The sequence below is a fragment of the Ornithorhynchus anatinus genome, chromosome 4 (assembly GCF_004115215.2).
Source record: "Ornithorhynchus anatinus isolate Pmale09 chromosome 4, mOrnAna1.pri.v4, whole genome shotgun sequence".
NCBI classification, from domain to species: domain Eukaryota; kingdom Metazoa; phylum Chordata; class Mammalia; order Monotremata; family Ornithorhynchidae; genus Ornithorhynchus; species Ornithorhynchus anatinus.
In genome coordinates, this window is record NC_041731.1 from 12,512,219 (window position 1) to 12,525,057 (window position 12,839).

Here is a 12,839-nt window from a genome sequence, read left to right on the forward strand (position 1 = left end):
TAGACATTAATATGAATGAATTACAGCCATGCACACATGTGCTCTAGGACTGGGGTTGTGGGAGTTCTCCTGGAAATGCTCTCTGGCCTTCGTTGACACAGCTCTCCCTGCTCTTCACCCATCCCTCTTACCATACCTTCTCAGTCTCATTTTTGGGTTTTCTTCCCTCTCTTATCTCCTAACAGTAGAGTTTCCACAAGGTGCTTTACTGGGTATTTAGTATTATGTACTTTTTTAAGCACTTTGTATGTGCCAAGCACTGTTCTGGCAGGGAATGTGTTCGTCCGTGCTCTCCCAAGTGCTTAGTGCCATGGTCTGCATACAGTAAGTGTTCCTTAAATGGGATTGACTGACTGTTCTGTACTGGGGTAGATTTTGGATGATCATGTCCGTCACTATCCCTGTCCCACATGAGGATCCCCATCTGAGGAGGAGAGAGAACAGATATTTCACCCCCATTTTATAGATGAGGAAACTGAGACACAGAGAAGTTAAATTATTTGCTCAAGGGCAAACAGGAGGCAAGTGGTAGAGCTAAGATTAGAAACCAGGTCAAATCTGTCCTGGTTTCACTAAGCCATTCTGCTTCAGTGGCCTTCTAAAGGGGAAGTCAAGGGGAAGTCAAGCAGACACAAATAATTTATAAATCGTGAGAATAAGAGGAAGAACAAAGATAAAACTGTCTCTACCCGCAGAAGTATGGAGAGATGAATACATGAATAAATGAGTGTCTAGATAACTAGTGCATGCAGACTGTTGAATGCATATGGACTAAGAATGTGTATTGGATTGACATGGCCTGATGTGATGAATATTAATCAAGCAAAGTTTCTTGAAGGAGGCGGGCTTTTAGGAGGAATGTAAAGATGGGGGAGAATTGTGGTCTGGTATATTTGAAGGTGAGGTAGTTCCAACCCGAAGAATTTGTTAAGCACATATTGCATGCAAAGTACTGTACTAAGCACTTAATAGAGTATACCAGAAGCACAGTAGTCACTGAGAGCAAAGAACTTTCATGCAATCTAATGTGACAGTTCCAGGCTGGCGAAGGGCATGAACAAGGAGATGAAGGTGGGTTAGTAGGGCAAAATAAGAAGGTCAACTTGGAAGGAGGAAAAGGCATGTGTGGCAGATATATGAGTAATTTACAATATCTGTGATTTATTTATTATAGCTGTAATAGATATATTTATATTAATGTCTATCTCCCCCCCAGACTGTAAGATCATTGCTTGCAGGGAACATGTCTAGCAACTGTGTTATATTGTACTCCCCCAAGCATTTACAGTGTTTAGTACAGTGCTCTGCACACAGTAAGCATTCAATAAAGATTATAAGATTGTGTGATTTATTGAAGAGAGCAGACATGTCAGAAGGAGAGTCATAGATTCCATGGTCAGGGATTGCCATTTGATACAGAGAGAAATAGAGAGCCATTGGAGGTGTTTAAGAAGAGACCCATGTGTTATCTGATGTTTAAAATAGTTGTCTGGATGGCACATTATAGGATATACTAAAAAGGAGTAAGGTTGGAGAAAGGGAAACCAAGAGAATGCGGATGTGTGATCTAATTGTAAGATAATGAAGGCTTGCCCATTCAAGTGACCATTTAGGCTTGGAGGAATAGGTGGAATTGGAAAATATTCCAGAAATACCAAAAGGGTCATAGAACCCAGCATAAGTAGTATACTTATCAATCAGTGGTATTTATTTAATCCTTGTTGTGTGCAGAGCACTGTACTAAACACGAGGGAGAGTACAATATAACATGGTTGATTGATGTGTTACCTGCCCACAGTGAACTTAGAGTGTGGAGGGGAAGACAGAAATTAATATAAATAACTTACAGATATGTACAAAGGCTGAGAATGGGGAGAATATCAAATCCCCAATGGTTCCAAGAGCACAGAAGGGAGAGGGAGTTGTGGATAAGAGGGCTTAATTGGGGAAAGCCTCTTGGAGGTTGTGGCCTTAATAAGGATTTGAGGGTGGGAAGAATGGTTGTTTGGCATATATTGATGGGGAGGGCATTCCAGGCCAGAGGGAGGACATAGGAAAGAACAGAACATGAGAGAAACCCTTACTTGTCATTCTTATAATTAAATATCAGTTATGGGTGGCTAATAAAGCGTGTAGCATTTGGTTTGATTGTCAATGAAGACTTGCATGTATGTATGTGTGTATATATACACACTCTATTACTAGGAATATATTTTCCTTTACAGTCTTTCATTTAAAATTAAAAATACTTTCTGTCAATTAGAACCTAGTTGTGTTGTGCCATGATCCCTTACACAGTAAGGTGTATATGAAAAATAGACTTCTGTATCCTTTGTAGGATCTACTTTACTTCCTTCTTTTGTCCTATAATCAAGAACCTCTCAAATTTGAAGAACCACATGTTCTTTCCTGAAATGTCAGATGTGAAAGAAACCCAAAACCCCTAGTTTGTTGTTTTTTTTTAATGTAGAGAAATAACAAATAATGTCTGGAAAATAACGAAGTATTGATTTATTGGGATTACAGCAATCTGTAAAATGTGTTATTTCTTATTGGAGGACTTGTTTAGTATATAAGCAAGCTATCTTGCTTTATTTTGTTTCCTATCTCAAGTACTATCTCTAAAATAATTTATTCATTGAACCATAAATGCTTCGTAAGGGTTTGGCTTTAATTTTCTTAAAGGGAGCAAAATTAAATATTATGTGACAAATGTTTTTTGCTTATATTTTATTTTATGTTTCACATAGTTTGTATTTTTATAGTTCTTCTTTTTTTAATACACTTAAATGCTGCAGATTGATCCAGTTATATACTGAATGCTGAACTAAGTAGTAAAGCCTGTCAAAGTGTAGCAAGAGAAACCAGAAATGAAATAAAGATTGACCTTGAGCTAGCTTCCCTAACGCATCTTAAACTCAATATAAATCCAAGTTTCAAAAAGTTGGTAAGCACTAGCATTTTATCCCATTGTTCCATTTTTTTCTGAATTTTCTGACTGAGGAATAAAATATGCCCCAAACCATGCAGTTTACATTCCTTTTGTCCACATTCCATCAGTAGTATTTATTAATAATATGATAATTGATACTGTAAATATAATATTGATGCTATGATTGATAATAAGCCTTATTAAAGGCATATCTCCTGCAGGAGGCTTCTCCAATTAAGCCTTCGTTTCCTCTTCTCCCATATCCCCTTACTCTTGTACTTGGATTTGCACCGTTTATTCACTTCTCCATCAGTTCCACAATACTTATGTACACTACCCTAATTTATTCATTTATATTAAAGTCTTTATCCTCCTCTGGACTGTAAACTCACTGTGGACAGGGAATGTGTCTACCAAATGTTGTATTGTCCTTGCTGGGCATAGAGGATGTGCACATCTTTCTACTTCCAAGTGGGAATTAAAGGGAATTGAGAGGTGGGGAAGGTAAGATAAAGAAGAGGAAACACTGACTAGTATATGTGTAAATATTTGAACGACTGACACTCTGAATTTTAATCCCTGATCATAATTCTTCCCCCTCTTCATATGGCACGAGAGAACAGATTTTTCCAAATGAAGATAAAAGTAACTCTCCCTCATGACTGCAGGGTAGAGAGCTACTACTGCTTGAAGGCTCATGGGGTTTTGAGGCTCAAAGGACTGTGGAGAGGCTCAGAAGGAATTGCATGGTGACCATCTTGGTTCTTGCTGAAGATGCGCAGATTCTAATTAAGCTACAGTTCTCACAAATCTTTGCAAATCGTAATCCCTTTCCCTTCTCCCTGTCCACCTGCTCCCTAACAGTATGCATACAAATAATTAATCAGTGGTACATTTTAAGTGCTTAATGTGGGCAAAGGACTATTTTAAGTGCTTAGGATAATATAATGCAACAGAATTGGTAGACTTGTTCCTTGCCCCCAGTGAGCTTACGGTCTAGAGGGGAAGACAATTTAAGTTATGGATATGTACATAAGTGCGGTGGGGCTGAGGGTGGGGTGAATATCAAGTGTTAAAAGAGTCCAGTTACAAGTGCATAGGCGACACAGAAAGAAGAGGGAGTAGGGAAAATGAGGGCTAAATCAGAGACGTCCTCTTGGAAATATGATTTTAATAAGGCGCTTTCCTTTGAACTGTAAGCTCCAGGAGGGCAAGGATGGTATCCACAACTGTATTGTGCTCTCCAAAGCACTTACTACAGGGCTTAGCACAAACAAAATAAGGACTCAGTAATTACTACTGATGGATTGATTGGGGAAGAACTCACAAGATTTAGCAAAATACTGAATGTGAGGGTTGAAAACGAATGAGAAATCAAGGACAAAATTTCAGGCTTTAGAGACAGAGAGGATGGCAGTGTTTTCAATGCTGATGGCAAAGTCAAAGGGTGGAGCGGATTTGGAAAGGAATGTGAGGCATACAGTTAGGTATACTGAATTTAAGTTTCTTCTGGGACATTACGCTGAGACATCTGTTGAAATTAGTGTCAAGTGAGATAAAAATTACCTAGAACGGAATCTAGAAGAGCCAGTGAGAGGTGGGAAGAAGAGTCAGCAAAAGAGATGGAGAAGAAGAGGCTTGAAAGGTGAATTTCTCAGAGTTGTCAAAATGTTTATCAATTTCCAGAAAGAGATCTTGCTGTTATTCTCTGCACTTTTCCTGTGACTTCTGTGCTGTAAATAAGCATGCGTGCTGTGATTCGTTCTGGTCCAAAACCATATTGTGCCAGAGGTAATGCAATATAAAGCAATAAACTAAAGCTGTTGAGAAGATTTCAGGCTAGAATCTTGGCAGGGAAACAGAAGATTTCCTGGAAGTCGTCTCAGTCAGATCTTTGCTTTTTCTTCTTGAACATGGTGATAAAGCCAGCACTTTTGAATTTTTGTATCATTTCTTAACGTTACAACATATAAGGAAATCTTAATACAGACATCAAAGGATTAGTCCCCACTTTGCTTTTACCTTTCAGTAAGAATGCCGACACATCTGGGTGTCTTTTCTTGGAAACACTATTCATTCATTCAGTAGTATTTATTGAGCGCTTACTATGTGCAGAGCACTGCTTGGAATGTACAAATCGGTAACAGATAGAGACAGTCCTTGCCCTTTGACGGGCTTACAGTCTAATCGGGGGAGACGGACAGACAAGAACAATAGCAAAATTATGTCTGAAAAGCTAAAAGAGTCATTGGCACAACTGGGCCAGCAGTTTGAAATGCTTACTAGCCTGTTCCCTGAGCTAGGGGTTGGGTGAGTCCAGTGGTAAAAGGGAAAGGTGTTTAACTCCTCTTAGACTGTTTCCACTTCATTCAGGATGATATTGTGCCCTTGAAAGTTACAGTATCCCTGGAACTTCTTCTTTTGGAGCAGTAGTGGAAACCAGTATATGTCATCTGGCCACATTTCATTGAAAGGCACCTGATCCAGTTTGAACCATTGAGGATGCATTTTATCACTCTCAGTTGGATTTCCATGGAAACTATCTGTGTGGAAGACATGGACATCCATTAGCTTTGAGTTGCCAAGGAATTCAAATGTGATGTGACCTATCTTCTGTAAGGTGTCCACTGTCAGCCCACTCTCCACCAGCAATTCCCTCTTGGCTCCTTCCTCGATGGTCTCCCCGTCTTGCACCTTTCCCCGAAGCCATTCCCTCGCTGGCTCCGAAGCCACATTTTTTATATCCGAGGAGAAATTCCTGTCATTTCACAACCAGGACCAAGGTGAAGAGCCTGGACGAGAACGTGTTCTTTCTCCTCCTCCTCCTCCTCCACCGCTCTGCCAAAGAGGGCCCGGCCCGGAAAGGCCAGTCGCTGCCCCGCCCCACCCCGCCCCCCCACTGACACCATCTTCTCCTGCTTTTCCTCCTATATCTCTGGCCTCTCATTCTCAGTCTCTTTCACCCATTTCTCCTCTGCCTCCCACCATCTAATAATGAGGGTCTTTCAAGGCTCAGCTCTGGGTCCCCTTAAATTCTCTATCTCTATCCGTACCCTTGAAGATCTAAAATCTCTCTGTGGATGATTCCCAAATCTATCTCCCTAACCCCGGCCTTTCTCCTCTGCAGTCTCACATTTCTTCCTGTTTCTATGTGGCTGCCCTATAAAACACCTCAGACTAAACATATCCAAAGCAGAACTTCTCATATTCCCACCCAAACCTTGTCCTCCCCATGCCCTTTCCATCACTGTAGACAACAACACCAACATCCCTATTTTACAACCCATAACCTCAACATTATGCTCAACTCATCTCTGTCACACAAAGCACATATTCAATCTTTCATCAAATCCTGTAGGTTCTACCTTCACAACAGCACTAAAATATGCCCTTTCCTCTCCATCCTAACTGCTACAAGGATGAGTTAAGCGTTTCTCATATCCCACCTGATTACAGCATCAGCCTCCTTGCTGACCCAACTGACTCCTGTCTTTCTTCTTTCCAGTCCTTATTTCACTCGGCATCCTGGATTGGTTTTCAAAAAATCTCTTCAGTTCACATCTCCCCACACTTCAGAGACCTCTTGTGATTGCCCCTCCTCCTCTGCAATGAGCAGAGGCTATTTATCACCAGTTTTAAAGCACTCAATCAGCTTGCTCCCTCCTACCTTACCTCTCTGACTTCCTACTACAACTCAGCCCACACGCTTTGCTCCTTTAATGCCAATCTACTCACTGTACCTCGATCTCCTCTGTTTCACTGCTGACCCCTTCCTCATATCCTCGCTCTGGTCTGGAATTCCCTCCCCCTTCATATCCAACACACCACCACCTCCCCATCTTCAAACCCTCCAAGCGACTTTCCCCAACTAAGCCCTCATTTCCTCGACTCCCTGTCCTTTCTTCAGTGTGGAGGTCCAGTTTACTGTTGACCTCACCTTCTGCATCTGGAGACATTTTCTACCCCTTCCCTTGTGTCTTCAAAAGGGCATTATGTAAATACACCTTTCTCCTGAAATGCACAATCCCTCGACACAGTCCCTCATGTTCAACTTACAAGTTTTCTTCACCTTTTTCCAGGGATTTTGTGATGGAAGAAGAACCTTTCTAAATCCTTGGATCAATAGAGGTTACACATTTCACAAGCCAAATGAACAAAGTAATCAACTCTCCCAAATTGCATTGCTTGATAGATCAAACAGTAACAGGAAACTTTTCATTGATCTCTCTACTATGTTCTGGAGAAGGTCTGACACTTGCCCTCCCTGAGGGGCTCATCACATCACACTCCAAGACAGAAGTTCAGCAGAGCCGTGTAATTTTGACACAATCCTTTTTTCTGGAACTTATAATCAACACTTCTTGCACATATTCCCTCAACTCCTCCTGGTTACAACAGGTTTATGTGTCAGGTGTTATTTGCAAAGCTTTTCGTTTTCCTAGATTAAAAAAAAAATAGAATTATATAAAATTGGAAGGGACGTCAAGAAGTCATTCGCTCCATTCTCTGTCTCCAAGCAGATGACTAGCTAAGCCTTTCATAATATAAGGCTGTAAGCTCGCTGTTGGCAGAAAATGTGTCCATTTTTTGTTGTAGTCAACTCTTCCAAGCACTTAGGACAGTGCTCTGAACACAGTAAGCACTCCAAAAATACAATTGAATGAATGAATAAGTCCATTTGCTAGGGAGTTGCTGTCTCTTAGTTGCTTGTAACGTTGTTCAGTAGTCTCAGTTACAGATTTGTCATTTCAGACAACTCACATACATGGAGAGGATCTCATTGAGTTTTGGCCTCCTAATAAAAACAGTCATAAAGTTAATAAAGTTGGATGTTCTGATCTTCCTCATTACCTTCTTTGTATAAGCCACCTTTTCCCCCCAGATATAGATGCAATAGGATATTTCCCTCTCCCCCTTTTATTTTTATCCCAGTTTGCATTTTCCTCTGAAGCCAGTGTGATTTGAATAACAAGCTCTATTAAGCAACTGGTGAACTTTGGAGGCTGTAACTCTCCACTCGTAACTGCTCCGAGCTAACGATTTGGAAAGCCTTCAATCACTCAGTTGTATTTATTGAGCATTTACTGTGTGGAGAACACTGTACTAAGCATTTGGGAGAGTACAAAATAGCAGAGTTGGTAACAGAGTTGGCTTCCTGAGGGATTTCTCTAATTCTGCCCATCGGAAACCATGAAATAGCAGATAGCCCCTAACTGCAAGACCTGGCGTGTTCACACTAATTCATGTACCTCAGGAACAGCGTTACCTGAAGATAATCCTTGCCTTGGTGTGAGTACATAGTCAATAATAGCAAAGTATTAATAAACTTGTGGATTATTGGTCCTGAAGCACTTTTCAATTCTAATAATAACAATAATAATGATAATTACTGTATTTTTTAAGCACTTATAAGCACTGCGGTAGTTACGAGATAATTGGGTTGGACACAGCTCATATCCCACAAAGGCTCACCACCTAATAGAGAGGGAGACAGAAGTTAAATCCCTATTTCACAGAAGAGGAAACTGAGGCACAGAGAAGTTAAGTGACTTGCTCCAGCAGGTGAGTGGCAGAGCAGGGATCAGAACACAGATCCTCTGACTTCCAGGCCTGGGCTCTTTCCACTAGATTATGCTGTTTTACTATCACATGCTACCCAAATTTTCTACTTTAAAATGGTGATTGTTTGCCACCATTTTTAAATGGTATTTTTAAAACCCTTACTATGTGCTAGGCCCTGTTCTGAGCTCTGGAGTAGTTTTTGTATTTGTTAAGTACTTCCTATATTTCCAACACTATTCTAAGGGCTGGGGTAGGAGCGAATTAATCAGGTCAGACACAGCCACTGTTCCACATGGAGCTCACAGTCAAAGTAGGAGGGAGAATAGATACTTAATCCCCATTTTACAGTTAAGGAACTTGAGGCTCAGAGAAGTTAAGTGATTTGCCCAAGGTCACACAGCAAGCATTTGGCAGAGAAGGTTTTAGAAGCCAAGTCCTCTGACTCTCAAGCCCATGCACTTTCTACTAAGTCACCCTGCTTCCCTCCCTGTTCCCATTCCTATCCAAATTCCTTTGGAAAGCGATATACACATCCACTGCCTTCATTTCTTCCCCACCAATTCTCTTCGTAAACCCTTGCAATCTGGCTTTATAAATCTTCACTCAAGAAACTGTCCTGCCTAAGATCACCAATGGCCTCTTCATAGCCAGATCTAAAGGACCCTACTCCATCTTGACCCTCCTCAACCTCCTCCCAGTTTCTTTAGACATCTCTGACCACTCCCTCCACCACAAAACACAGCCAGGATTCAGTTTTTTGCTAACATAAGAGCAGTCTGGTTGTCCTGTTAATACTAGAGGAGGGCATGCTACAAGATGCTACCTCTCGGACTAAGCCAGTACAGCTAGGAGTTTCTGGAGTTATAAGATCAGTCTCAGACTCTGCGCTACTGCTGCTAAATCCCCACTGCTTTTTGGCTGTCCCTTTGGTTTACCCCATTTCTCCTTAGCTCATAGATGTCATCTTCTTTAGACGTCCATGGTGACTAGATGACCTTTAATTTCTGTGACTTTTCTGTCATAAATAGTTCTCTCCTAGGCTCTAGAAACATCTAGCATCATTCCTGTGGAGTGACACTGTCTTAAAAAGACTGAGTCAAACTGAGTGCTAGTTACTTCTTGATTCATAAGCAAACTTTCATGAAATTGCTACAGTATAACCTTACTGTGGCATTTATCTCAAGAACCAAATTGCTATGAGCAATTATAAACACTTAATGCTGTCATTTTCTATTTCAGCACACATGGAACCATTTCTTGGAATTTTCCTTAATCCTTATTCCTTCTGAGTATTATTGAAATCACTTTTCAAAACTATGTTGCTTTTTATTACTGAGTAATTTGACTGAATCTCAATAACTTAAATAATGCTGTGATAAGCTAACAGCTATTATACACTTGGTATTTTATATTTCAGTTCAATCAAAACATTTATCTTGGCCTTATTCATGCACCATTGTTTTTGTTTATTAGGAAGCGATCAGCATGCTCCAGTGACTGAGAATATATTACTAGCAATGCTGTTATCAGGAAAAGTCATAGCCTTATAAATAGCGATAATGCATTTAGCAAGCATAATAATAAACTATGTCAGAATCAATCAGTCACTGGTATTTATCGAATGCTAATTAGGTGCCAAACACTGTACTAAGCACTTGGGAGAACACAATAAAACACAATTAAACAACCAACCGATGGTATTTTTTGAGTGCTCACTATGTGCAGAGCACTGTACTAAGTGGTTGGGACAGTATAATAAAACAGAATTAGCAGATACATTCAGTGCCCATAAGTTATACCTTTGGAAAATCATGTCAGCCTTTCTGGCAATTTTTGTTTATCTGGAATTGTTCATTTTATTAAAGTCACTGATAATCTTTGAAGCCCTTTTCAGCTTGCAATAAAGCTCTGTTAGATTAAAATCCTCTTTATAGGTGTGTCATTCACCTTCTACTATTGAATTTCAAAATTGTAGACTGTCAGCCCCATGCACCGCACTCTATCCAAACTGAATATCCTCTGTCTACTCCAGCACTCAGAATAGTGCTTGGCACATAGTAAATACCAGAATTATTATTACTCTTTCTATTGAAAATAGAAAAGCACACCTTAAAGGCATATAGAGTCAATAGATTACCTTATATTTTCACCAAGTGATGTGGAAAGAGAAATTCATGGCAAATTGGGAAAGGCTCAGCCAATTAGAGTTTGACATGTACTAATGATCTCTAATTAAGGCATTATGGGGACATTTGCTCATTAGAAAGGTAGCAGGTTACACTACACAGTTACATCATTAAAAGGCAAAAGTAGCAGCTGGAAGAAAAAATTTGAGCTCCCAACAGCAGAAAGGAAAGATATAACAGCTATGCAGTTTGTTACGTGTATAGGTAGTCTGATAATGCTGTGGCCAATTGTACTTGGAAATATCATGTATATGTTTATAAGCCTTGGAATTAAGAGATCCAACTTTTTCTCTCCCCGTCCCCCCCTTTTCTCTTTGCTTCAGGTGCCGGAGGGTGGTCTCCTTATGACAGTGACCATTATCAGTGGCTGCAAGTGGATTTTGGCAACAGGAAGCAGATCAGTGCCATTGCAACCCAAGGCAGATACAGCAGTTCTGATTGGGTTACCCAGTACAGGTTGCTTTACAGCGACACAGGCAGAAATTGGAAGCCCTACCATCAAGATGGGAACATCTGGGTAAGTTGTGGATAAAAAGAAGAGACAAAAAGCTTGCAGTTATTGAAATTGTTCACCAGGGCTGCCATGAGAAACGGTAGTACTTCTTTTAAAAGCTATCTCTTAGTTTTACCTGGAAGCGAACATAATTCATCTATGAGGAGTTTAATTACAATGTGAATTCTACGATTCTGAGAGGAAAAAAAAATCAGATGTTTCAAATTTTGCTGATGTAAACATTCATTTGGTACATTTGAGAAATCCCAAGTATGGTCAAGTTTACTAATCTACAAAAACAGTTCTTCTTACTCACAGAGGCTGGTGGATATAAAAGGTAAAGAAATGTGTTAAAAACAAGGATTGGTATTATACATTATTAATATATCATTTTAATGAGAATTCATACAAGTGTTATTTGAATACTGCAACTTTTTAACCTACTTGCAAAGAATAAGAATTTTGTGGTGCCTTTTCCTGTGGGGATTAAAAACCAGTTCTCCCTTTCCATTAATCAGTGAGCCCTGTATGGGACAAGGTCCGTGTCCAACTCTGAATCTATGAAATCAATTTTTAAGTTCATTTCAAATCATACTTGGCTGAAGTATTTCAGAAAGCTTCACTAAGCTTTGAAGAATCAAAACTCTCAAAATGAAATATTACACCAGTCAGTTATGCTCATTCTAAAATGATAGGAGATATTTATAGATCCTTATCCTTTAAAATGTAAACTCTTCCCATTGTTTTGTATGATCTTTTCTATACATAAGAAAATAAGTGTTATTACTCAGAACTGAGATAAAATGCCAATACTCTAATGGCAAAACCTATGAATAATTGTATTTCAGCTGTAAAACAATTAACAAAAATCATTTAAATTTTAATATACAAAAATTGAGAGAACTTGGTCTTGAGAATATTTTCAATATCTGACTAGGAAACTCAAAGCCTATATATTGAAGGCAGACTTTGGGAGCAGATTAAAGGATTAGTAACGTTTTCCATTTTATCCTTCCTCACCTCTAGAAGATAATAAAACACAATTATTTCTCACCTGAATATATATATATATATATATATAAAAAAGGACAAATCATCACTGAGTTTTAAAAGGAAATTAGTATCCCCTGATACTGCAATCATCAAGAACAGCTGGGCTCCAACCAATTGGAGTTCACTCATCTCTGGAAGTGGAAATCAATCAAATTCAATGAAGGAAAATAGACTAATCTTTCAAGGGTGGGAGCCAAGGGATTGGAAAACCAGCTTACATGTGCTCTTAGTGAACAGGCCTGCTCTGGCTGGGCTCCCTGGTGCTCTGGGCCAGACCCAGTGAGTTCACCATATAGGGTATTTTCCCTTCCCCAGAATGGTTCTCTTGGTTGATCAAGCTATAGATCCCTGCATAGTCTCTAGACGCTCAGGGCATCCCTGAATTTATGCTAACAAACTACTACTCCTTTCTCTTGCGGCCGACACTGCAGCTGGATCTAGAGAGCTCATTTGTCATGTATCTGTGTTACGTATGCTCACCTTGAGAATGTTGATTAGCCTGGAGAAAAATCTTCCTGTCACTTCTTTCCAACTGGCATCATATCAGCCCTACTTGATTATTCAGATCTTTAAGGCTGATTATAAACACACAAAGATACACACACCTACCTCC

The 12,839-nt window shown here is 39.8% G+C and overlaps 1 protein-coding gene and 1 pseudogene across 1 annotated transcript in view; one reads left to right on the forward strand and one right to left on the reverse strand.

The window, feature by feature from the left end:
* CNTNAP2 (contactin associated protein 2) overlaps positions 1-12,839 on the forward strand; it is a 1,271,576-nt gene that overhangs the window by 426,775 nt on the left and 831,962 nt on the right. Inside the window, exon 3 of the mRNA XM_029062825.2 lies at positions 11,004-11,197. Within this exon, the coding sequence (XP_028918658.1) occupies positions 11,004-11,197 (194 nt within the window). The remainder of the gene's footprint in view (positions 1-11,003; positions 11,198-12,839) is intronic.
* LOC114811361 lies at positions 5,282-6,888 on the reverse strand (annotated as a pseudogene).